The sequence below is a fragment of the Bufo bufo genome, chromosome 7, assembly GCF_905171765.1.
Source record: "Bufo bufo chromosome 7, aBufBuf1.1, whole genome shotgun sequence".
Taxonomy (NCBI): domain Eukaryota; kingdom Metazoa; phylum Chordata; class Amphibia; order Anura; family Bufonidae; genus Bufo; species Bufo bufo.
In genome coordinates this window covers 85,652,851-85,677,003 of record NC_053395.1, presented here as the reverse complement: position 1 = coordinate 85,677,003, position 24,153 = coordinate 85,652,851, and the positions used below count along the sequence as shown (strand labels likewise).

General features: G+C 43.6%; 1 protein-coding gene across 4 annotated transcripts in view; it reads left to right on the top strand.

Moving 5' to 3' along the window:
• Positions 1–24,153, top strand: part of RHBDF1 (rhomboid 5 homolog 1) — a 161,564-nt gene that overhangs the window by 94,665 nt on the left and 42,746 nt on the right. For 3 of the 4 annotated variants that reach the window (XM_040440304.1, XM_040440306.1, XM_040440305.1), the window contains 5 exons: positions 11,507–11,637; positions 13,093–13,203; positions 18,509–18,722; positions 18,820–19,026; positions 20,741–20,863. In XM_040440304.1, the coding sequence (XP_040296238.1) occupies positions 11,507–11,637; positions 13,093–13,203; positions 18,509–18,722; positions 18,820–19,026; positions 20,741–20,863 (786 nt within the window). The remainder of the gene's footprint in view (positions 1–11,506; positions 11,638–13,092; positions 13,204–18,508; positions 18,723–18,819; positions 19,027–20,740; positions 20,864–24,153) is intronic. The other variant, XM_040440307.1, reaches the window with a different exon arrangement.

Genomic DNA, 24,153 nt, shown 5'->3' with positions numbered 1-24,153 from the left:
TCAGTCATTACTCGATCATGTGTGCTATATGTAGTGAGAATACAGGATGTACCTAGGGGCCAAATATACCGTCCTTTTTCTTAATAGAGCAGATGTCATGATGTCAATGAAAGCGTACTCCACAATAGAAAATGACTTCCAGAATGTACGCCGTATATGATATTATACATCATTGTGGGCCAAGTGACTTGATGATTTGACATTGGCAGTCTGCCTGTAAGATTGATTCTTCCATTAGTTTCTGTATTATCGTGAATTCTGCGGTTCACCAAAAAAGTAGACTTAATATGATTTAGGTAAGATATAATAATATGACAAAAAATAACAGTAAATAGTGCAGAATAAAGTAAGTAACAGTCACCAAAGCCGCGAACAAATGAGCGAGCTTCCCATTGACCAGTTCCCAAGATAGCACCTGGCGGACACCTATATGATACAAATAGAGAAAGTGGTAGCAAGACACATCTCACCTGATGATGGCTTCAGTGTAGCTATGCTCTTTTTTACATAGTTTCCTAAAGGTCTTCAGTGTACAGTACGCATATACAGTTACTTCAAACTTCAGGAACACCAAGTATCAGGCACCCCTTACCAACTACATTACAAGGGTTTAAAGGGAAAAAAGACCACTAAAATGCCTTGCTATACAGTATCTGGATAACTGATGTTGTATACCAGGCATCAGCAACCTCTGGCAAGGAGATCTGATCCCTGTTGTATACCTTTGATGTCATCATGTTAGATTTTGTACTAGAATTTGAAAACTGCCATAAATTACCCAAAATATACCATATTGATCCTGGGGAGAATCAGCCAAGAGAGGTATTAGGTACTGCACCAACATTGCATCCTTTTTGCTTTATTGCATGACGACAAATGGCTTCAGAAATATCCAGTGTGGCCCTAGCCTAGAATATATGCTGATGTATATAAGGGCCCCCTGGAAAATTCTAAAAACAATAAGAAGAGTAAAACTACATATTATAAATTATGCAGAATAGTAATAAGCCTAGAATCTAATGTATAAAGCTGAGTGTATGTATGTGTGTGTGTGTATGTCCGCTAAAGGAATCCGCCCCTTCACATTTACAATCACGAAATGTGTCACACAGGTACATGTACAGATGTCCTGGAAGCCTTTAGACTGGGTCTCTGCTCTCTAGCATGTACCGTTCCTGAGATATTCACAAAAAAATGCATTAGCCAATAGAAGCCTGGTCACATGACCCTTGTCAGCCAATAGAAGTTTGCAGGCCCTTAGTCTCAACATACTCACAGTTTTACACCAGGTTTCCATAACAACCCAGCCATTTTTCTTCACTGCTGTAGGTCAGCTTTAAATGGGCAGGGCGCTGTGGATGACATTGTCAAGGGAGCAGAGTGTGGAGGTCACAGTTCAGGGAGCCCCTAAGCCCCGTCCGGTTAGGCCACGCCCCTCCCACTCCGCAGCCGACAGGGATTGAAAAAATGAAGTTAAAAATCTACTTCTGTCAACTGCAGGGGTGGGAGGGACGGTGACTTTCTCCCTGCAGCTCACACTCAGACAGTACAGTGCTGCTGTCTGAGACTGAGCTGTTCAAAGGGACATTACTGTTTCCATCCAGGCCCTGCGCCGGATGGAGGACAGGTGGTCTAAAAGCCGGACAGTCTAGCCTAAAACCGGACCTCTAGCCACCCTAGGTGCAGGCTGCTGTGGAGGTCATAGTTAAAGGGACAGCCCGCTATGTAGGTCAGTGTTAAGGGGCAGATTGCTGTAACTGTTAAGGGGAAGGGGTGTTGCTGAAATCACTGTTAAGGAGATGGGGTACTGTGGAGATCACAAATAAAGGGGCGGCTGCTGTGGAGGTCACTGTTAAAGGGGCGGGATGCTGTGGAGGTCACTGTTAAAGGGGCGGTCTGCTGTGGAGGTCACTGTTAAGGGGGCGGGATGCTGTGGAGGTCACTGTTAAAGGGGCGGGCACTGTGGAGGTCACTGTTAAGGGGGCGGGATGCTGTGGGGGTCACTGTTAAAGGGACGGGCACTGTTGAGGTCTCTGTTAACTGGGCAGGGAACGGGGAGGTTACAGTTAAGGGGACGGTCCGCTATGGAGGTCAGTGTTAAGGGGCGGGGTGCTGTAGAAGTCACTGTTAAGGGGACGGGGTGTTGTGGAGGTGACATTTTAAGGAAACAAAGCTTTGTGGAGGTCACTGTTAAGGGGGCGGGTTATTGTGGAAATCACTGTTAATGAGATGGGGTACTGTGGAGCGGCCGCTGTGGAGGTCACTGTTAAAGAGGAGGGTCCTGTGGATGTTACTGTTAAGGGGGCAGGCTGCTGTGGAGGTCACTGTTAAAGGGGCGGGGTACTGTAGATGTCACTGTTATAGTGGATACTGTCTATATCTTTTAACGACACACACAAACATTAAATAAAATAGATGAAATATACCCGTGCGAAGCCGGGTCCTTCTGCTAGTAATTTATAAAACACAAAGCCATTAAACTATGTACTTTAAGGATTTAGGGGCAGAGTTATGAAGACTGGCGTTTCCATCAGTGGGATGAGTTGCCGCAGATTCATAAAAATAAAATTATCATAAATTTGGCGTATTTTCCTGAAGTCAGAAAATAAAATCTGCACCTGCTGTTGGCAAGTTACATTTTCACCAAGATGTGTGTTACTTTCTACGTTTAGTAATGATGAACGTTCTAGGGCATGCACCCTTCTTGTAAACTAAGCTTAAAGTGGCTCGGTCACCAGATCACCCCTATTAAACTAGGCACGTAGCCTGGTAGGGGTGATCCTGCAGTTTATACTTTCCTCCTTACTGTCTGTGCCATAGTTGTTGATAAAATCATACATTTATTCCTTTGCTGGCAGGCAATTTCGAGAACCAGGAGGCAGGCTTTTTCAGTACGAGCACCGCTATGTGACACCTACCGACATCTAAACACATCCCCTTGATTAACAGTGCTAGACCAAGTTGATGTCGTAGTCTAGCGCTGTCCATCAAGAGGAAGGGGGTGCTGCCGGTAGTTGTCGCATAATGGTGCTTGTACTGAGGCCTGCCTCCTGGTGCTCGAAATTGCCTGCCAGCGGAGGAATAAAAGTATGATTTTATCAACAACCATGGCGCAGACAGTAAGGAATCATTTTAAACTGTAGGATCACCCCTACCAGGCTATGTGTCAGGTCTAATAGGGGTGATCTGGTGACAGAGCCAATTTAAAGGGGATGTTTCACTTCAGCAAATGGCAGATTCGTTTTTCCATCACATTATACACTGCTTATTTCCATGGTTACCACCACCCGGCAATCCAGTCGTGGTGGCCGTGCTTTCACACTATAGAATAAAGTGCTGGACTATGCGTGCTCCCTCGCTCCTGGCCACCAGGGAGGCCAGCATTTTTTCCTATTTTGTACAACCACGGCCAATATGGACAACCAAATAAGTGGCTTATATTAACTTTCTCTACATGATAAATCCATCTTGCTGAAGTGAGACATCCTTTTAATTCACAACTTTTGGCAAGTATGGCACAAAAAGTGAATTTTGAGCCTATCCTAAGGGCACTTTTACATGGCTAGATCAATTGCTTCTATTGAGCGCTGATCAATAATACAGCAGGTCTGTCAGCGCTTTTTAAATATGATCTTTCATGTGTTCATTCTTTCTGTCTTCCTATACAGTTAATATTACAAGAGACAGGCAGATAGATACCTGTTATCATGAAGGGATATACTGATGACAAATGAGGATTTTATGTCTGCAGCAAATACGCAGTCAGCGACAAACGAGCATATTGTTGCTTGATCACTGTGCATGGTCACACTGGGCAATGATTGTAAATGATTGCTTGTACAAATGGTTGTTTGGGCAATTATCTTCCTAGGTAAGGCCTCCTGCACACAACGTTTTTTTCCCCCCGTTTACTGGCCGTTTTTTGCGGTCCGTATACGGAACCGTTCATTTCAATGGTTCCGCAAAAAAAAAACGGAATGTACTCCGTATGCATTCCGTTTCCATATCTCCGTTTTTCTGTTCCGTTTAAAGATAGAACATGTCCTAATATTGCCTGCAAATCACGTTCCGTGGCTCCATTCAAGTCAATGGGTCCGCAGAAAAACATCTATTGAAAATGTTATGCCCAGCCCAATTTTATCTATGTAATTACTGTATACTGTATATGCCATACGGAAAAACGGAACAGAAACGGAAACACAACGGAAACAAAAAACGGAACAACGGATCCGTGAAAAACGGACCGCAAAACACTGAAAAAGCCATACGGTCGTGTGCAGGAGGCCTAAGGGTTCTTTCACACTTGCGTTGTTCAATTCCGGCAGGCAGTTCAGGCAAACTGTATGCAAACGCATGTCATTTTTTCTGACTGACCAGGCATTTTTCAGACTGATCAGGATCCTAATCAGTCTGAAAAATGCCTGATCAGTCAGAAAAATGCATTGCAATACCAGATCCGTTTTTCCGGTGTCATCAGGCAAAACGGATCCGGTATTCATTTTTTTCTCATTTTTAAAGGTCTGCGCATGCGCAGACCGGAAGGACGGATCCGGCATTCCAGTATTTTGACATTCCTATGGAAAAAAATGCCGGATCCGGCATTCAGGCAAGTCTTCAGTTTTTTTCGCCGGAGATAAAACCGTAGCATGCTACGGTTTTCTCTTTTGCCTGATCTGTCAAAATGACTGAACTGAAGACATCCTGATGCATCCTGAACGGAAGATTACTCTCCATTCAGAATGCATGGGGATAAAACTGATCAGTTTTTTCCGGTATAGAGCCCCTGTGACGGAACTCTATGCCGGAAAAGTAAAACGTTAATGTGAAAGTAGCCTAAGGGTGCTGTTATATTTGTGCATCTGACCCATGGTAACCACACTGTGCTGACCGCTAATCTGTTCCCAGTTGCAGAGTACAGGTGCAGTTGGCAGCTCTGCAGCTTGGCCTCACATAGATCCAGAGATCTCCCCATTCATTGCTCAGGTTGCTCTGCTATATTTATGTCAAGCTGGCAGCTCAGGGTCATGTCCTTTCTCAGGGGGCATGCCCTTGCTGCTGTAGTTTTCCTCCTATCACAGCTCAGGAGGCAGTTGAAGGATGGAACTGAGCAAGTGGGTCCACCTCAGCAAGGTGGAGAGAGAAATAAGAAAAAGAACAAACAGCAGGTGGTGCTATACAGATACATTTTATTCAATAAGGGCTCTTTCACACCTGCGTTATTGTCTTCCGGCATAGAGTTCCGTCGTCGGGGCTCTATGCCGGAAGAATACTGATCAGGATTATCCTAATGCATTCTGAATGGAGAGTAATCCGTTCAGGATGCATCAGGATGTCTTCAGTTCCGGTACGGAACGTTTTTTGGCCGGAGAAAATACCGCAGCATGCTGCGCTTTTTGCTCCGGCCAAAAATCCGGAACACTTGCCGCAAGGCCGGATCCGGGATCAATGCCCATTGAAAGGCATTGATCCGGATCCGGCCTTAAGCTAAACGTCGTTTCGGCGCATTGCCGGACCCGACGTTTAGCTTTTTCTGAATAGTTACCATGGCTACCGGGACGCTAAAGTCCTGACAGCCATGGTAAGTGTAGCGGGGAGCAGGGGAGCAGCATACTTACCGTCCGTGCGGCTCCCCGGGCGCTCCAGAGTGACGTCAGGGCGCCCCAAGCGCATGGATCACGTGATCACATGGATCACGTCATCCATGCGCATGGGGCGCTCTGACGTCATTCTGGAGCGCCCGGGGAGCCGCACGGACTGTAAGTATACCGCTTCCCCGCTCCCCGCTCCTACTATGGCAACCAGGACTTTAATAGCGTCCTGGGTGCCATAGTAACACTGAAAGCATTTGGAAGACGGTTCCGTCTTCAAATGCTTTCAGTACACTTGCGTTGTTACGGATCCGGCAGGCACCTCCGGCAACGGAAGTGCATGCCGGATCCCAACAACGCAAGTGTGAAAGAGGCCTAACTCAGTATTAAATACTACCTTTTAAATTACATGCAATTCATTCATATTAATGGCAGGCGAACCTGAAAAACCTTCAGCTCATAATTGCAGCCAAGAAATAATTACTAGAAGTGCACAAATAGTCCCACAACATGGACAGTGACATACCAGATGTATTATTCGAATTTGCGATCTCCATAAAAAAAAAAATTCAATGCGAAATATCGGCAATTCAATTTTCGCGTACGCGCATGCGCAAATGCACTATACAGTACCGAAATGCACTATAAAGAAAGTATATTGGTATATAACGACCCGCTTCAATCTGTTTATTTGGGGGACGACTGGTATATCACACCAGTAGAAATACAAATGCACTATAATATACTTTCTAACATAGAAAGTATATTATAACATTGTACAAGGAAGGCAATCCATTAGAATATACATAAAGATAAAACGTAACCTTTAATAATTTTACAATGAGGGTCCATTCACACGTCCGTAAGTGTTTTGCGGATCCGCAAAACACGGACACCGGCAATGTGCATTCTGCAATTTGTGGACCGCACAATGCCAGCACTATAATGGAAAATGCCTAATCTTGTCTGCAATTGCGGACAAGAATAGGACATGTTCTATTTTTTTGCGGAAACGGAAGCACAGATGCGGAAGTGCGGATCCGCAAATGCAGATGTGGATCTGCAAATGCGGACAGCACATTCCGGCCCCATTGAAAATGAATGGGTCTGCACCCGTTCCGCAAAATTGCGGAACAGATGTGGACCCATTTTGCGGACGTGTGAATGGAAAAGATATCCCTCAAAATGAAAATATATTAAATTATTAAAGTTAACCAAAAAGCATAGATGTGGTAGGCAATAACAAGTGCTCGACGGCACCAAACCATAAGTCCTACCACAATCCGGGGGGTTCCAGTGCACATCGATGAATCCAGGAGGGAAAGCAAAAAAACATCTATCCCTGGTCTAGATGATGATGTGGTATTGAAGGACATGTTGGGCAAAGAACTGTCCCTGATATTGCCCTACAGGGGGGTGCTATTCTGGCCATGATAGCCTAACCACAGACCACCCGCCCTGATAAGAGCGACCCCGTCCGGAACCTTACCCTATATAAAAATGGCCCTAGTAAGCCCCTAGGCCCCTGACTTCCAGGTGATCACTATATAGATCTATGTGTTTTTGACTCATTATAAAAGTATATTATAAGTATATCGCACCCCTCTGTGTATCACACATATCGATAGCACACCTATACAAGTCCTTAAAAAGACTTCTGTGGCCCTATTAGCCAGCGTTTGGTGTCTCTAACAGTCTGTCCCTGCTCTACACAGCAACCTCTCCCTACACTGGCAAAACACTGAATGTAAAATGGCGGCCAGATCAGATTTATTTATAAGGTAGGGGGTATGTCCATGTGCTGAAATGTCTCAATTGGCTGTCCTGTCCCACCTGATGAATGTGTCATGGGTCAAAGTTCTTTACAATGTAAAAGAATATGGTGGGCGCGAATTTCTCCATATGTTCACATGTTCGACGAATCGCGAACACGCAAAGTTCGCCGCAAAACGACCGCCAGGTGAACCGCAAGGCCATCTCTGCTGATAAATAGTCGGGGGCTAATTTATGTCTAAACAAGATGGAGGGGAGTTGTCCCAAAGGTCATTGAAAAGGGGCAGAAAAAAAAAACACCAAGCCCTTCTGTCCAGGGTGGCAGAAGCGTAATGGGGGCGTAGTATGATCTATGCTGTGGGCTCCCCGACTCCATAATGTGCTGGTCATCATTTAACATCTGGTAAGTGAAAAGAACTGCTTTGAGAAGTTTCCGAGTAATATAATTTAGATGTAAAACATAATATAACACCCCAACCCTGTTTCTACAGTCATGTATAACACTCAGCACCATGAACAAAGAGAGGAAATAAGTGCTTAAAAACAAATTCTAATATTGGAAAAGGAATACCCAAGTCAACAGATTTCCATGTAGGTGTATGTAGAATGTTTTCCATGCACAGCCGGCACCAAATACATTATAACTTGATAAATAAAAAGTAATTTAGGAAAAAACAACTATTAATGGACTTTTGTTGCAGAGTATAATATCAGTACAGAATGGTTCTTTGATATGTAACAAATAGTGTGCAGCAAAGCTGATAAACAGCACATAACAGTCATGTGGTTTATGCTGCCTTCATAGTGGTGACACAATTGGAGGAAGACTCATTCTTCAGCCTCGGTGACCACTGAAAACATTACAACATAATAAATGGTTCTTTCTTTGCTGTAAATGTGGGATAGTACTCAGGATTAGGGATGGGCGAACTTGTGTTTTCAAGTTTGGCGTAAAAGATTCGGGTTATCTATAACGTATGGTCTGTGGTAGGAGAATCTATAACGGAATTCTTAGATAACCCTAACCTTGTACGCTAAACTTGAAAACACAAGTTCGCCCATCCCTACTCAGGATAAACCGTGCTTTTCTCATTTCATGTACGGTCACATATCCCATTCACTTCACATGTGACTGGGATGCGACTAGAAAGGGTAAGTCAGCTTTCCGCTCTCATACACCTTTTGTGTAACCCAAGAAATGAGCATGGCACACCCTAAAACCAGTCCACACTTTTGTTATTACGGCCAAAAAGATGTACAGTTGCATGCCGGCACTCACTGTGCTATCTAGCATTAAGCAGGTCAACTTCTCGCACACTGGCATTCCTTTTCTTCTTCGAGGTTGTGGGTACATGAGAGCGACAAGAACTAATTTATTAACTTTTATGATCAAATAACAGCGACATACTCCTATAGCGAAAACTGTTATAGAAATAAAAAGGGATAAAATAAAGAATAACAGTTCAAGTTTTTAAAGGGTCTCAGACAGACCTTTTTAAAGGAAATGTGTCACCCAAAAATTGTATCTACTAGTTAAAACCAGATAGCAACACAGATGCTTGTTTTCAAATCAGTTTTCATTTTCTGATTGCAGATTTATTTATTATATTTACTGAACATGATTATCGGGGCATTTAGAAAGCATTCAGAACATTTGCTTTATGGGAGCCCCATGGGCCATAGACAGAATGGACAGGAGGGGCCCTCATTGACCTCTATGGACGAGTTTTCTAGGCATGCTCTGTGACCTGTGCAGTGGTCATTGTACAAGGAAAGAATAGATTAGCTCTGACGATCACCTATTGTGAATCGTGAATCCTCTCTTATCTATACACCGAGGTGATATCATTACAGGCAGGATTAGAATTAAGAAAAGCAGGTAACTGCAGGAAAGTGTTCTGTACAGACCATGAATTGGCACCCTTATATACAAGAAAACACAGTTCAAAGACATAATTCTTGCCTATATCATATCTTCTCATTGGTACTGACTAGCGAGATACTATGACCAGCAAGTTTCCCAACATATTGTTGCCAATCTAGGCATATGAAATGTGAATATGAAATATTAATAATTCAAACCAATATTCAAATCTGCAGGTTAATAAGGGCTCCTGCACACGACCGTATGGCTTTTTCAGTGTTTTGCGGTCCGTTTTTCACGGATCCGTTGTTCAGTTTTTTGTTTCCGTTGTGTTTCCGTTTCTGTTCCGTTTTTCCGTATGGCATATACAGTATACAGTAATTACATAGATAAAATTGGGCTGGGCATAACATTTTCAATAGATGGTTCCGCAAAAAACGGAACGGAAACGGAAGACATACGGATGCATTTCCGTATGTGTTCAGTTTTTTTGTGGACCCATTGACTTGAATGGAGTCACGGAACGTGATTTGCGGGCAATAATAGGACATGTTCTATCTTTAAACGGAATGGAAAAACGGAAACGGAATGCATACGGAGTACATTCCGTTTTTTTTTTGCTGAACCATTGAAATGAATGGTTCCGTATACGGAACGCAAAAAACGGCCAGTAAACGGGGGAAAAAACGGTCGTGTGCAGGAGGCCTAAGGGCAAAAATCCTGGCGCTTGCAATGAGAGAAGCAGCTGAGTTTCCTCATCATAAATACATAACTTATTATAAAACATGTATTATGGCAGGGCTGGCTTTGAAGTATGATATTTCCCTTTGTATCTTGTAGAGGACTTCAGCCCTTTTCAGAACATGGAGATCATAACACCTCTGTATGAACTGGGCTGCATGTAGAGGGACTTTGGCATTTCAAGCAAAAAGAGGATATCCTGATGATACTTATCATCTGTCTAAGGGTGTTTAACCACTTCAACCTCTGTGACAGTGGGATGTGGGATGCTGGAGTGAGGCCTCTCCATACGCGGAATGTGCCAGCTATATTATACAGCAGACACCTGCCCACAATGACAGGGAATGGCAATCCCGCCGAACCCCCGTCATTTATCCCCTCAGATGCCACAATCAACACTGACCGAGGCATCTGTGGAGTTAGACAGAGGGATGCAACTATGAAATTGTGTTCTCCAACCGCTTACCTTGGCATCTTGGATGCCCCTGAAGCTTACCACGCCTGCCATGGTAAGCTCCTTCCTGTACTGTGCACAAGGCACAGCTCAACAGGGAGCGTCAGAATCCTATTCACCCTAATAGATCTCTATTAGGGTGAATGGGACAAGGGATCAGAAAAAAAAAACAATAAAAGTTTAAATTGCTCCTCTTTCCCTATTTTTATATGTAAGATTGGGAACGAGGGGCGATTTAAACATTGTAACAGAATTCACAATTTTTTAGTAACCTTTTCCCCCCAAAAAATAACAGTGATCAAAAATTTGTGTATACCACAAAAATGGTAGCAATAAAAACTACAGTTCGTTCTGCTAAAAACAAGCCCTCATACAGCGCTGTAGATAGAAATATAAAAAAGTAATGGCTGTCAGAAAATGGCGATGCAAAGAAAATTTTTATTAATTATTATTTTTTTAAGTAGTAAAACAAAACAAAAAATATACAAGTTAGGTATCGCGGCATTCGTATTGAGCCTCAGAAGTCATGTCATTTTTAGTGCGCAGTGAACACTGATGTAAAAACCCCAAAAACCTTGGCGGAATTGTGTGTTTTTTTAACACAAAGAATTCTCTTCCCATTTTCCAATAACAGACATGGTAAATAAAATCGTGTCCTCAGGACTATTTCAAGGTGGGTCCCCTGAAGCGAAGGCCACATCCACTGACTGTAATCATCAAAGCAATACTGTTAGATATTATTGCTACTCATTTCTAGTCATCTAAAATTGTCAAATCTCACATGGAACTTCATGAACAGCTGTTTTCTCATGCAGTTTCTTATTAGTCACTGCTATAGGTTTTGCAGGATGTTTGGATGGGAGCAAATGTTTTTACCGAGCAGCAATTCATTTGGAAATAATATGATTCTGTATCTACAGTAGTGATAAATTCATTATCTAAATACCTGCAATACATTATTTGGGAGATGCATGTATTGTTACATCATTTCTTATTGCTGTTATGTTTATATTCATGTGCTGAATGAAATATGTGAAAACTGACCACATTGGGGTTCTGTCACTATAAGTACATCTTTACTTCCAGCCCTTCAAGCGTCAGACATATTTAAGAAGTGTAAGTATGCCAGTTGAGAATACTAGAATCCCTTCACCTCCCAATGACTCGAAGCGGCCGATCTTACAACGACAGACCTCAATCACCCAGACCATAAAAAGGTAAGATTGGATTGTGAATATATATAAACATTTAGGGTCATTTATCAAACTGGTGTAAAGTAGAACTGGCTTAGATGCCCATAGCAACCAATCAGATTCCACTTTTTTTTTGACAACTCCTTTGGAAAATGAAAGGTGGAATCTGATTGGTTGATATGGGCATCTAAGCCAGTTCTACTTTACACCAGTTTGATAAATGACCAAAATATTTTGTTTTAGTTATACGAATACCGTCAGAAAATGTACTTGATAGATGATCAATGTCTGATCACTGGGGACCCCACTGGGACCACCATGATCACTAGAATATATGACCACTGCACCATTCAAACTCCGCCTCAATGTGGTGATGAAGAGGTTTCCAGTGGTGGTGCCACCAGTGGATAGGTGGTAAAAGTAAGTGTTAGACAACCCCTTTAATCACAACTATTTTCTTAAAGGGAGTTATCCAGCTAATTTTTTTTTATTTTTTTTACATGAACTCAGAAGGGCATAACAAAATAAAATAAAAAACTCACCTCAGTAATCTCCTTTTCTCAAATTCCGATGCGTACATGGTCCCCAATGTCATCTGCTTGTAAGTCACTCTCAACATGCAGGGAATGTACACTCACATAATCACTGGCTGAGGCGATTCACTGCTATTTCCAGTGATTGGTTAAGCTGGCATTTCCTGTGTCCAAAGACCAGCAAGGACTCAGTAAGCATTGGAACAAGAGGGGGGGAAGGGGGTTGTCAGGAAAGTGAGTATAACTTTTTTTTTAATTTCTTCTGGCATTCTGACCTTGTGCAAGAAAAATTAACCTCCCTGACCACCAGCTTTACGTTCTTTAGATCTTAGATGCAGTAGAACGATAAAAATAGTTACAAATGTGGACATATCCTTTAAGTAACCTGGAGTTATTCATATACATTTTTAAAGATGAGTTTTAGAGCCATGGTTTTTAATTTTAGTTTTTTTATTTGTTCCATCTCAATTCATGTGTACAAGGGGCGCAAAGAAAAACTAAAAGAAAAAGAAAAACTGGAGAAGTTTTTGTTACTTGAATTATTTTAGATGTGGCATAGTCAAACCTGACCCTCTTCCTGGAATGTAACTCTTTAGAAAGAGCTGATATTAATCCTGTCCTGTAAAGAGTGAGTTAGGGCTCACTCTTCACATAATGAAGCTGTTATATGGCCAAGTAAGAATATGAATAACTAAGGTCAGCGCTAAATACTGCTGCCCAGCAGAACAACCTACCACATCCATCTTAGGTGCAGCCTACCTATTTCTCTGTTTTGAATCATGAATGAATACATCTTGGTAAATGTTACAGTTTACTAGTAAGTATGATTTATATACATTTTTTGTTGTTAAATTGTAGTAGTACAGAATTGTTGGAACCTTCATTATAAGTTAGTAGGGATGTACTGTATGTTCACCACTATTTCTTTTTGTATTTTTCCTGGAAGGAAGCATGTCACATTTGACAGAATCAGTACCATGCCAGTTAAGGGCCACCTGGCTCGCAGGAGACCTATATATTATAGAAAGCGTCAAACACTGTCTACCTTTTTTTGCAGGTAGTTTTTGAGGTGCATGTAGAGTGCTGAACACGACTAATAAACAAGTGGTTTGACGTGAATTAACTTTCTTGCATGTATATTAGTTCTGAAAAAGTTTTATAGTAAAGCTCTTTGTCATACAGAGATAAGGATGGAAGCCAATAATTTAGAAAAGTCTTGTTGAATTGGAAAATAATATTACTGTTATACACGTTGGTTGCAGATTTATTTCTTTGTTGTATTTTTCTTCTCTTAGATTAAGGGCAGAATTTCCACCCTTATTAATAGACATTCTTAGGGCTCTTTCACACTTGCGTTCTTGTCTTCCGGCATAGAGTTCCGTCGTCGGGGCTCTATGCCGGAAGAATCCTGATCAGGATTATCCTAATGCATTCTGAATGGAGAGAAATCCGTTCAGGATGCATCAGGATGTCTTCAGTTCCGGAACGGAACGTTTTTTGGCCGGAGAAAATACCGCAGCATGCTGCGCTTTTTGCTCCGGCCAAAAATCCGGAACACTTGCCGCAAGGCCGGATCCGGAATTAATGCCCATTGAAAGGCATTGATCCGGATCCGGCCTTAAGCTAAACGTCGTTTCGGCGCATTGCCGGAGCCGACATTTAGCTTTTTCAGAGTGGTTACCATGGCTGCCGGGACGCTAAAGTCCTGACAGCCATGGTAAGTGTAGTGGGGAGCGGGGGAGCAGTATACTTACCGTCCGTGCGGCTCCCCGGGCGCTCCAGAGTGACGTCAGGGCGCCCCAAGCGCATGGATCATGTGATCACATGGATCACGTCATCCATGCGCATGGGGCGCTCTGACGTCATTCTGGAGCGCCCCGGGAGCCGCACGGACTGTAAGTATACTGCTCCCCCGCTCCCCGCTCCTACTATGGCAACCAGGACTTTAATAGCGTCCTGGGTGCCATAGTAACACTGAACGCATTTGGAAGACGGTTCCGTCTTCAAATGCTTTCAGTACACTTGCGTTTTTCCGGATCCGGCGTGTAATTCCGGCAAGTGGAGTACACGCCGGATCCGGACAACGCAAGTGTGAAAGAGGCCTTAAAATTTCAGCTTGTAAAATAATATTATTTGGAAGATTAATAAAAAAGATACAGAAAGTCATTCATGACCAGATAGCTGCCACAAAAAACTGGGCGTGGCATGGGTGAGGAAGGGGAGGGGCTGGCGGTCCCGTCTCATTCATCATTTTCTGGTTTAGGCGTAGAAAATGGTCTAAATATAGAACAGCAAGGAAGCTGTCATTTAGAATCGGCGGTGGATACGCCAATGTTATGTAGAAGCCGCCTCTACATCGGCGATCCACCGCCAGCTATAGGGCTTATTAAGACCTGCGTCTAACACGCTGGTCTTAATAAATGTTCCCCACTGTGTGTATACATAGCGTGCATTTGACTTTAGAACAAAATATTAGTCATTTCTATCCCTACTAATGATTTGTCCCTCCTTTCATTCAAAGTAATCTTCAGCTATAACAGGATTTGGATGATCCTCACGTTTTGCTCAATCAAATGCATTTAACAGCAGTTTATGCATACAAACCCTCCCCTTAAGTGGCAAATTACTTGATATGGTTAAAACTTATTTGAGTCACTTCTCCACCCACAGTCATTTTAGGATTTTGTACTTCTCTCACAAGTCTCTATACTTCTGTTGGACACAGTTTCCAAGATACACTTTGGCTGATTATTACTTTACTCAGGATACCTCTGGACCTCACAAGTGGATGGCCGGATCAGGTGATTTATGGCCTCCTGGTCCAACTGTCCAGACTTCTGTGTGAGGCCATATTATAAGATCTTGGTTCCCTTTGTGTTTTTTTTTTTTTATACTGGCTATTAGTTTTTGAATATTTCATTTTGCATTGTTCAAGTTAAATATTTAGTGCAAGAAATTCTGTTAAATTCTTCTTCTAATATGTGATAGATAAATGTTCGAAGTTTGCATTAGTGAAGTCTTTTATCTCAGACCAGTGCCATTTCCAGAATGAAACATTGCACAAGAAACCATTGCACATGAACACTGTACAGGGAGTGCAGAATTATTAGGCAAATGAGTATTTTGACCACATCATCCTCTTTATGCATGTTGTCTTACTCCAAGCTGTATAGGCTCGAAAGCCTACTGCCAATTAAGCATATTTGGTTATGTGCATCTCTGTAATGAGAAGGAGTGTGGTCTAATGACATCAACACCCTATATTAGGTGTGCATAATTATTAGGCAACTTCCTTTCCTTTGGCAAAATGGGTCAAAAGAAGGACTTGACAGGCTCAGAAAAGTCAAAAATAGTGAGATATCTTGCAGAGGGATGCAGCACTCTTAAAATTGCAAAGCTTCTGAAGCGTGATCATCGAACAATCAAGCGTTTCATTCAAAATAGTCAACAGGGTCGCAAGAAGCGTGTGGAAAAACCAAGGCGCAAAATAACTGCCCATGAACTGAGAAAAGTCAAGCGTGCAGCTGCCAAGATGCCACTTGCCACCAGTTTGGCCATATTTCAGAGCTGCAACATCACTGGAGTGCCCAAAAGCACAAGGTGTGCAATACTCAGAGACATGGCCAAGGTAAGAAAGGCTGAAAGACGACCACCACTGAACAAGACACACAAGCTGAAACGTCAAGACTGGGCCAAGAAATATCTCAAGACTGATTTTTCTAAGGTTTTATGGACTGATAAAATGAGAGTGAGTCTTGATGGGCCAGATGGATGGGCCCGTGGCTGGATTGGTAAAGGGCAGAGAGCTCCAGTCCGACTCAGACGCCAGCAGGGTGGAGGTGGAGTACTGGTTTGGGCTGGTATCATCAAAGATGAGCTTGTGAGGCCTTTTCGGGTTGAGGATGGAGTCAAGCTCAACTCCCAGTCCTACTGCCAGTTTTTGGAAGACACCTTCTTCAAGCAGTGGTACAGGAAGAAGTCTGCATCCTTCAAGAAAAACATGATTTTCATGCAGGACAATGCTCCATCACACGCGTCCAAGTACTCCACAGCGTGGCTGGCAAGAAAGGGTATAAAAGAAGAAAATCTAATGACATGGCCTCCTTGTTCACCTGATCTGAACCCCATTGAGAACCTGTGGTCCATCATCAAATGTGAGATTTACAAGGAGGGAAAACAGTACACCTCTCTGAACAGTGTCTGGGAGGCTGTGGTTGCTGCTGCACGCAATGTTGATGGTGAACAGATCAAAACACTGACAGAATCCATGGATGGCAGGCTTTTGAGTGTCCTTGCAAAGAAAGGTGGCTATATTGGTCACTTATTTGTTTTTGTTTTGTTTTTGAATGTCAGAAATGTATATTTGTGAATGTTGAGATGTTATATTGGTTTCACTGGTAAAAATAAATAATTGAAATGGGTATATATTTGTTTTTTGTTAAGTTGCCTAATAATTATGCACAGTAATAGTCACCTGCACACACAGATATCCCCCTAAAATAGCTAAAACTAAAAACAAACTAAAAACTACTTCCAAAAATATTCAGCTTTGATATTAATGAGTTTTTTGGGTTCATTGAGAACATGGTTGTTGTTCAATAATAAAATTAATCCTCAAAAATACAACTTGCCTAATAATTCTGCACTCCCTGTATAGTAGCTCATTCAATTGTAAACAAACGTATTAACGGTCACCCATCCAGTGTCCACTTACCCTACGCATTTCGCCGGATGGCCAAGTAAGGGGAAGTCATAAAACCGCTATTCATATATTTGTCTCCATTTGTGTTGTCTTTCTGGTAGATAGTTGTACAGTTAATTTTCTTACTGATTGCTTTCTGCCTGAGTTGTCAGCCTCCGTTCCTTCAGCGCGGTCACATGGTGCACTATATGGAGCTGAATTGAGGCTGATAATTCAGCAAGAAACACAGCTATTTACCTGATTGACATTACAAACTTTTCTGCCTGCACAGGAGCTTCTGTTCTTTTGGGACTTTGGATCAGGTCTCTGGGGAGCGTTCACCAACTGGCCGCTGTTTTCCCCAGTTCGCCACCGTTTTGTGTGGTGTACTTTTGAATTTCCTATAGACAGCTCCCTGGAATTCATGGCACTTTTTAACTAATAATGAAGAAACGTTGGGGTGGTGCCCACCATTGACCACAATTGCAAATGCGTGAGTTTGATTATTGGTATTAGGGCTTGTTCACATGACCGTGTGAAGCCTGTGCCGGTGCTGTGGACCGCAAGCTGCCGACCGTGGCCCAGCCGCATGGGGATCGCGGACCTATTCACTTGAATGGGTCCGCGATCCGTCCGTTCTGCAAAAAGATAGAGCAAGTTCTATCTTTCTGCGGTGCGGAGGCACGGAACCCCAGGAAGCACTCCGTAGTGCCTCCGTAGTGTTCTGTTCCGCATCTCCGGATTTGCGGACCCATTAAAGTGAATAGATCTGCATCCGTGATGCGGAATTCACACGGAATGGTGCCCGTGTATTGCAGAACCACAAATGCGGTCCGCAATACGGCAATGGGCAGCACACGTTCATGTGAATGAGCGCTTCGTTTTTTATACTCTGGTCTGGACACAGTTATTACTATTTATTCATGGTACTATTTTTAGCTACGTTGTTTACAGGGTACTATCCCAGTAGATGTAGTCCAGACCATACATTATAATATATACACCTTTCCATATTCACCCCCATTTGTAAATTACAGTATGTGGTCTCTGGAAGATGCTTTTTCTGCCATCTGTCCTTGCATCGTGTGATTTTTAATAAAAACTTTTTTTATGTTATTTGTATACACAATAAAGCTTTATTATATTTTATGGGTACTGTTTTGGGCTTGTTTCTTCTTTGTAGGTTGTTAATAATGATAATTGTAGGAGCGTTTTAGAGCTAAAGAGTTGTTTTTTTTAGATATTTTCCATGGCAGACTTCCTGTGTAGTAATCATCGTGAATCCAACTTGTCCCCAGGAATACAATGGCTAATGTTGCTGAACAATAGCTTCTGAACTATGAAATGTCTCAGGTTCTGTCCGGATTTTTATCTCGACCTATTACTAACATTGTTGAACACATGTATATAATTACTTTTGTGTTTGGCAGCCAAACTCAATGATAGCTAGAGTCCATTAGTTGGAAGGAAGTTGGGTTTATAAATAAGTCAATAACTTTTACTGACAAGTCTGAATTTTTATATACTGCATCCCTGTGCCCTACGGATTGTTTTCACCTAACCATCAGCACGTATAGTGTGTAGTGTGAGATATTTGTATTCAGTCCTATGCATTATACATGACAAATTGCTCACTTAATTCTGCACTTATTGCTATAATGTATTGTGCTCTTTTTTGCAGGGGCACTGCTGATTGGTTTGGAGTAAGTAAAGACAGTGATTCCACTCAGAAATGGCAGCGGAAAAGCCTGAGGCATTGCAGCCAGAGATATGGAAAGTTAAAACCACAGGTCATAAGAGAAATGGACCTTCCGAGCCAAGATAATATATCCTTAACAAGTACAGAGACACCACCTCCTCTGTATGTGGGACCAACTCAGTTCAATATGCAGAAGGTATTGTTTTTATGACCACACTGTACACAAGTCCACACGTTCACACGTCCACATGTTCTTTTTACTTGATGTATAATAATGTTTTGTGTATTCGTAGATTATAGACCCTTTGGCACGAGGGCGTGCGTTCCGAATGGTGGAAGATACTGATGGCTACAGTATGCCACATACACCTATTACTCCAGGAGCAACTTCCCTTTGCTCGTTTACAAGCTCAAGATCTGGATTCAACCGATTTCCCAGAAGACGGAAAAAAGAGTCTGTAGCCAAGATGAGTTTCAGGGCAGCAGCTGCACTTGTAAAGGTAAGCACTTCTATATATTGGTATAATCATCTGCAGTCACCCTGGGAAAGCAGAGAGGGTGGAGGTAGTTGTACTCATGTGGCAGTTCTCGCTTTGTCGCTCTCCGGGCAGTACAGTGATAGGAAGGACGCACCTTCAGGGCACATCCTGGTTTGGGGGCTCCTGCTTGATGTAAGGTGGGGTGCCCTTGGTGTAAATGAGTTTGGAGGTGCAAGGTAGGGTCTGTGGAATGATGTGACAGTAACAATTTGTTGATGCACACAGTGATAAGGCTGGGTTTTATGCAACAAGTCCACTGTACTTTACTGAGGCAGTTCAATAAATGGTTCACACAGGTGCTGTACACATTAATCACAGTTAGAGATGAGCGAATTTCCGCTTATGAAATTCGTTCACACTTCGTTTGTTGGTTAAAGGTGAATTGCATTATGGATTCCGTTACTGCGGACCATAACGCAATTCTATGACGGAATGCATAACGGAATGCCTTTAGAGGCATTCCGTTATTCATTCCATCATAATAGAAGTCTATGGGCTGCAAAGCGCATCCGTCCCGTTTCCGTTATGCAGGGAAGGACTCCTCTGCATAACGGAAATGGGACGGATCCGTTTTGCAGGCCATAGACTTCTATTATGACGGAATGAATAACGGAATGCCTCTAAAGGCATTCCATTATGCATTCCGTCATAGAATTGCGTTATGGTCCGCAGTAACGGAATCCATAATGCAATTCACCTTTAACCAACAAACGAAGTGTGAACGAATTTCAAAATATGAAATTTGCTTATCTCTAATCACAGTCCTTACAGGTACAGTAGCATATGCAATTTCCCAAGGTTATATATAGGAGGCTAGTCTCTCTCTCTCTTTCTCTTTTTAATCAGGCTATACAGTCTCTCCTTTTCTGGCTCAAGGGGTACAACTATCTCTCTTTCTCTATCTCTCTCTCTCTGTGTATATATATATATATATATATATATATATATATACACATTTTCCCAGTATTCTCAGTGGAATATAGTCCCTGAACAGAGGGCCCTTCTGTCCTTTTATTATGATGGGGAACCTGAAGCTTATTGCCACCACCAGCATGCAGAGAAGTCTGGAGCCACTATATAGGTTACCTTTCTTGAACAAATGCACAGCAATCCTCTTTGTATGGTCGCTGAAGTTTCCCACAAGCGTTTGCACATATGTTGTCACTCTGCAAAGGGGATGGACGCTTCCCCGTTAAGCTCTGGTCTTTGCTACATACACATCTGCAGCTCACACTAAACTGTCTCACTTCTTACTAGACAGGAAGGAGTGGTGCTAGCCCTCCCTGGCACAATACCTAGGAACCTACCACTCTCTCCATATACAGCCTGTGGGACAGGCACAGTATACAGAATACAATGACATCAACACTTGCAGTGAGGACACTGCAGATCGATTGTACAGCATGGTGTAATGGGTGTAACTACAGCCGTAGCAGCCAATCAACTGCTACAGGTGTCAGAGGCTGAAAAGTGGTGACTGTTGATATTAAAATTATGTATAATAAAGTAAGACCTTCCTAATTCTGTATGTATAGAAAGTCAATCAGTATGTAAATAGGTTGTAGATGATGTGACCATCATTGTGTTTGCATATGATGAACAAACACTTGTGGACATGAATGTCACAAGACAGATTTGACTTACCATGATGTGTATTATGCTTTCAAAAATGCAGGGCCGTTCGGTGAAAGAAGGTACATTACGAAGGGTACAACGGAGAAGCTTCACCCCAGTTAGTTTTCTTGAAGAGGACACTATGGATTTTCCAGATGAATTAGATACTTCTTTTTTTGCACGGGTGAGACTTATTTGCTTTCTGTATGAAAAATAAAGTGTGTAATTGTAACATTATTTATCCACACATTTACAAGCATCATAGTACTAGATGATAAATGTTTTATGGAGCAGAAAACTGGAAGTATTTGAATGTGTTTCATTCTTCTAAAACGTCTATTAAAGGAGTATTGCAGTACTTTTATATTGATTTGCTATACTCAGTATATCCACATCTGATCTGTGGGGGTTCCCACCTCTGATAATCAGCTGTCCCTCAGTAGCTCCATACCGGATACTACACAGCTGCAGTAACCCCCCTGTGGGGTGTCAGACCCCTCCTGAGGATAGACCATCAGTAGAAAAGTACCAGAAAACACTTTTAACTTTAAACAGGTTTTCTGGGATGTTAATATTGATGATGATTACAGTGGGCCATCAATATTCAATTGGTGGGGGTTCATACCTTTTTCCCTTTTCTTCGGGATGAAGTTTTATGAGTTTGCAAGTGCCCTGGGGCATTTCCCATTGCAGCGAGTGCCCATGCCCTCCTCCCACATCTCACTGTAAGACAGCTCCCTGCTCCCTGAAATCCTGCACCAGCTCACTTCACTGCTGGAACCAGACTCACTGTGGGCAGCTGCACCAGTAAACGGACTGCTCCTGCCAGGGCTCGGCAGTGAAATGAGATAGCGTGGGATTCCAGGGAGCAGAGACTGTGACGTAAGGACACTGGGCTGTCTTACAGTGAGACATGGGAGGAGCGATCAGCGACAGTCTCCGGAGGGCATGGGCACTTGCTGCAATGGGAAATGCCCCTGGGCACTACCATTAGCATATGTCATAAAACTTTTTTTTTAACGTTAGATTAGATGATGCAGAAAAGAGAAAAAATTTATGATTTGTTTATATCACCGGCAGTTTCATACATGTAGACTCTCTTTAACATTGATGACCTATTCTTAGGATAAGCCATCAATATTAGGCCTCATGCACACGACCGTATTTTTTTGCGGTCCGCAAAACGGGGTTCCGTTTTACCGTGATCCGTGACCGTTTTTTCGTCCGTGGGTCTTCCTGGATTTTTGGAGGATCCACGGACATGAAAAAAAAAGTCGTTTTGGTGTCCGCCTGGCCGTGCGGAGCCAAACGGATCCGTCCTGAATTACAATGCAAGTCAATGGGGACGGATCCGTTTGACGTTGACACAATATGGTGCCATTTCAAACGGATCCGTCCCCATTGACTTTCAATGTAAAGTCTGGAGTCCCTTTTATACCATCAGATCGGAGTTTTCTCCAATCCGATGGTATATTTTAACTTGAAGCGTCCCCATCACCATGGGAACGCCTCTATGTTAGAATATACTGTCGGATATGAGTTAGATCGTGAAACCTCATTTCCGACAGTATATTCTAACACAGAGGCGTTCCCATGGTGATGGGGACGCTTCTAGTTAGAATATACTACAAACTGTGTACATGACTGCCCCCTGCTGCCTAGCAGCATCCGATCTCTTACAGGGGGCCGTGATCAGCACAATTAACCCCTCAGGTGCCGCACCTGAAGGGGTTAATTGTACTATCATATCCCCCTGTAAGAGATCAGGGCTGCCAGGCAGCAGGGGGCAGACCCTCCCCCCCCCTCCCCAGTTTGAATATCATTGGTGGCCAGTGCGGCCCCCCCCCCCCCTTCCTCCCTCTATTGTAATAATTCGTTGGTGGCACAGTGTGCCCCCCCCTTCCTCCCTCTATTGTAATAATTCGTTGGTGGCACAGTGTGCCCCCCCCTTCCTCCCTCTATTGTAATAATTCGTTGGTGGCACAGTGTGCCCCCCCCTTCCTCCCTCTATTGTAATAATTCGTTGGTGGCACAGTGTGCCCCCCCCCTTCCTCCCTCTATTGTAATAATTTGTTGGTGGCACAGTGTGCGCCCCCCCCCCCCCCTTCCTCCCTCTATTGTAATAAATCGTTGGTGGCACAGTGTGCGCCCCCCATTGGCCCCCCCTCCCTCTATAGCATTAACAACATTGGTGGCCAGTGTGCGGCCTCCCATCTCCCCCCCCCCCCCTATCCCTGATCATTGGTGGCAGCGGGTTACTAGCAATAGTACAATAGTAAAAGATTCATACTTACCTGGGAGCTGCGATGTTCGTGTCCGGGCGGGAGCTCCTCCTACTAGTAAGTGACAGTTCATTTAGCAATGCGCCGCACAGACCTGTCACTTACCAGTAGGTGGAGCTCCCGGCACGGAGCACGGACACGAACATCGCAGCAGCAGCCAGCAGCAGGTAAGTATGAATCTTCTACTATTGTACTATTGCTAAGTAACCATGGCAACCAGGACTGTAGTAGCGTCCCGGTTGCCATGGTTACCGATCGGAGCCCCAGCGATTAAACTGGGACTCCGATCGGAACTCCGCTGCCACCAATGATGGGGGGGGGGGGGGGGGGGAGATGGGAGGCCGCACACTGGCCACCAATGTTGTTAATGCTATAGAGGGAGGGGGGGCCGATGGGGGGCGCACACTGTGCCACCAACTAATTATTACAATAGAGGGAGGGAGGGGGGGGGGCGCACACTGTGCCACCAACGAATTATTACAATAGAGGGAGGGAGGGGGGGCGCACACTGTGCCACCAACGAATTATTACAATAGAGGGAGGGGGGGGGGGGCCGCACTGGCCACCAATGATATTCAAACTGGGGAGGGGGGGGGTCTGCCCCCTGCTGCCTGGCAGCCCTGATCTCTTACAGGGGGCCGTGATCAGCACAATTAACCCCTTCAGGTGCCGCACCTGAAGGGGTTAATTGTGCTGATCACGGCCCCCTGTAAGAGATCGGATGCTGCCAGGCAGCAGGGGGCAGTCTTGTACACAGTTTGTAGTGTATTCTAACTAGAAGCGTCCCCATCACCATGGGAACGCTTCTGTGTTAGAATATACTGTCGGTTCTGAGTTTTCACGAAGTGAAAACTCAGCTTTGAAAAAGCTTTTATGCAGACGGATCTTCGGATCCGTCTGTATAAAAACTAACCTACGGCCACGGATCACGGACACGGATGCCAATCTTGTGTGCATCCGTGTTCTTTCACGGACCCATTGACTTGAATGGGTCCGTGAACCGTTGGCCGTGAAAAAAATAGGACAGGTCATATTTTTTTCACGGCCAGGAAACACGGCTCACGGATGCGGCTGCCAAACGGTGCATTTTCCGTTTTTTCCACGGACCCATTGAAAGTCAATGGGTCCGCGGAAAAAAACGGAAAACGGCACAACGGCCACGGATGCACACAACGGTCGTGTGCATGAGGCC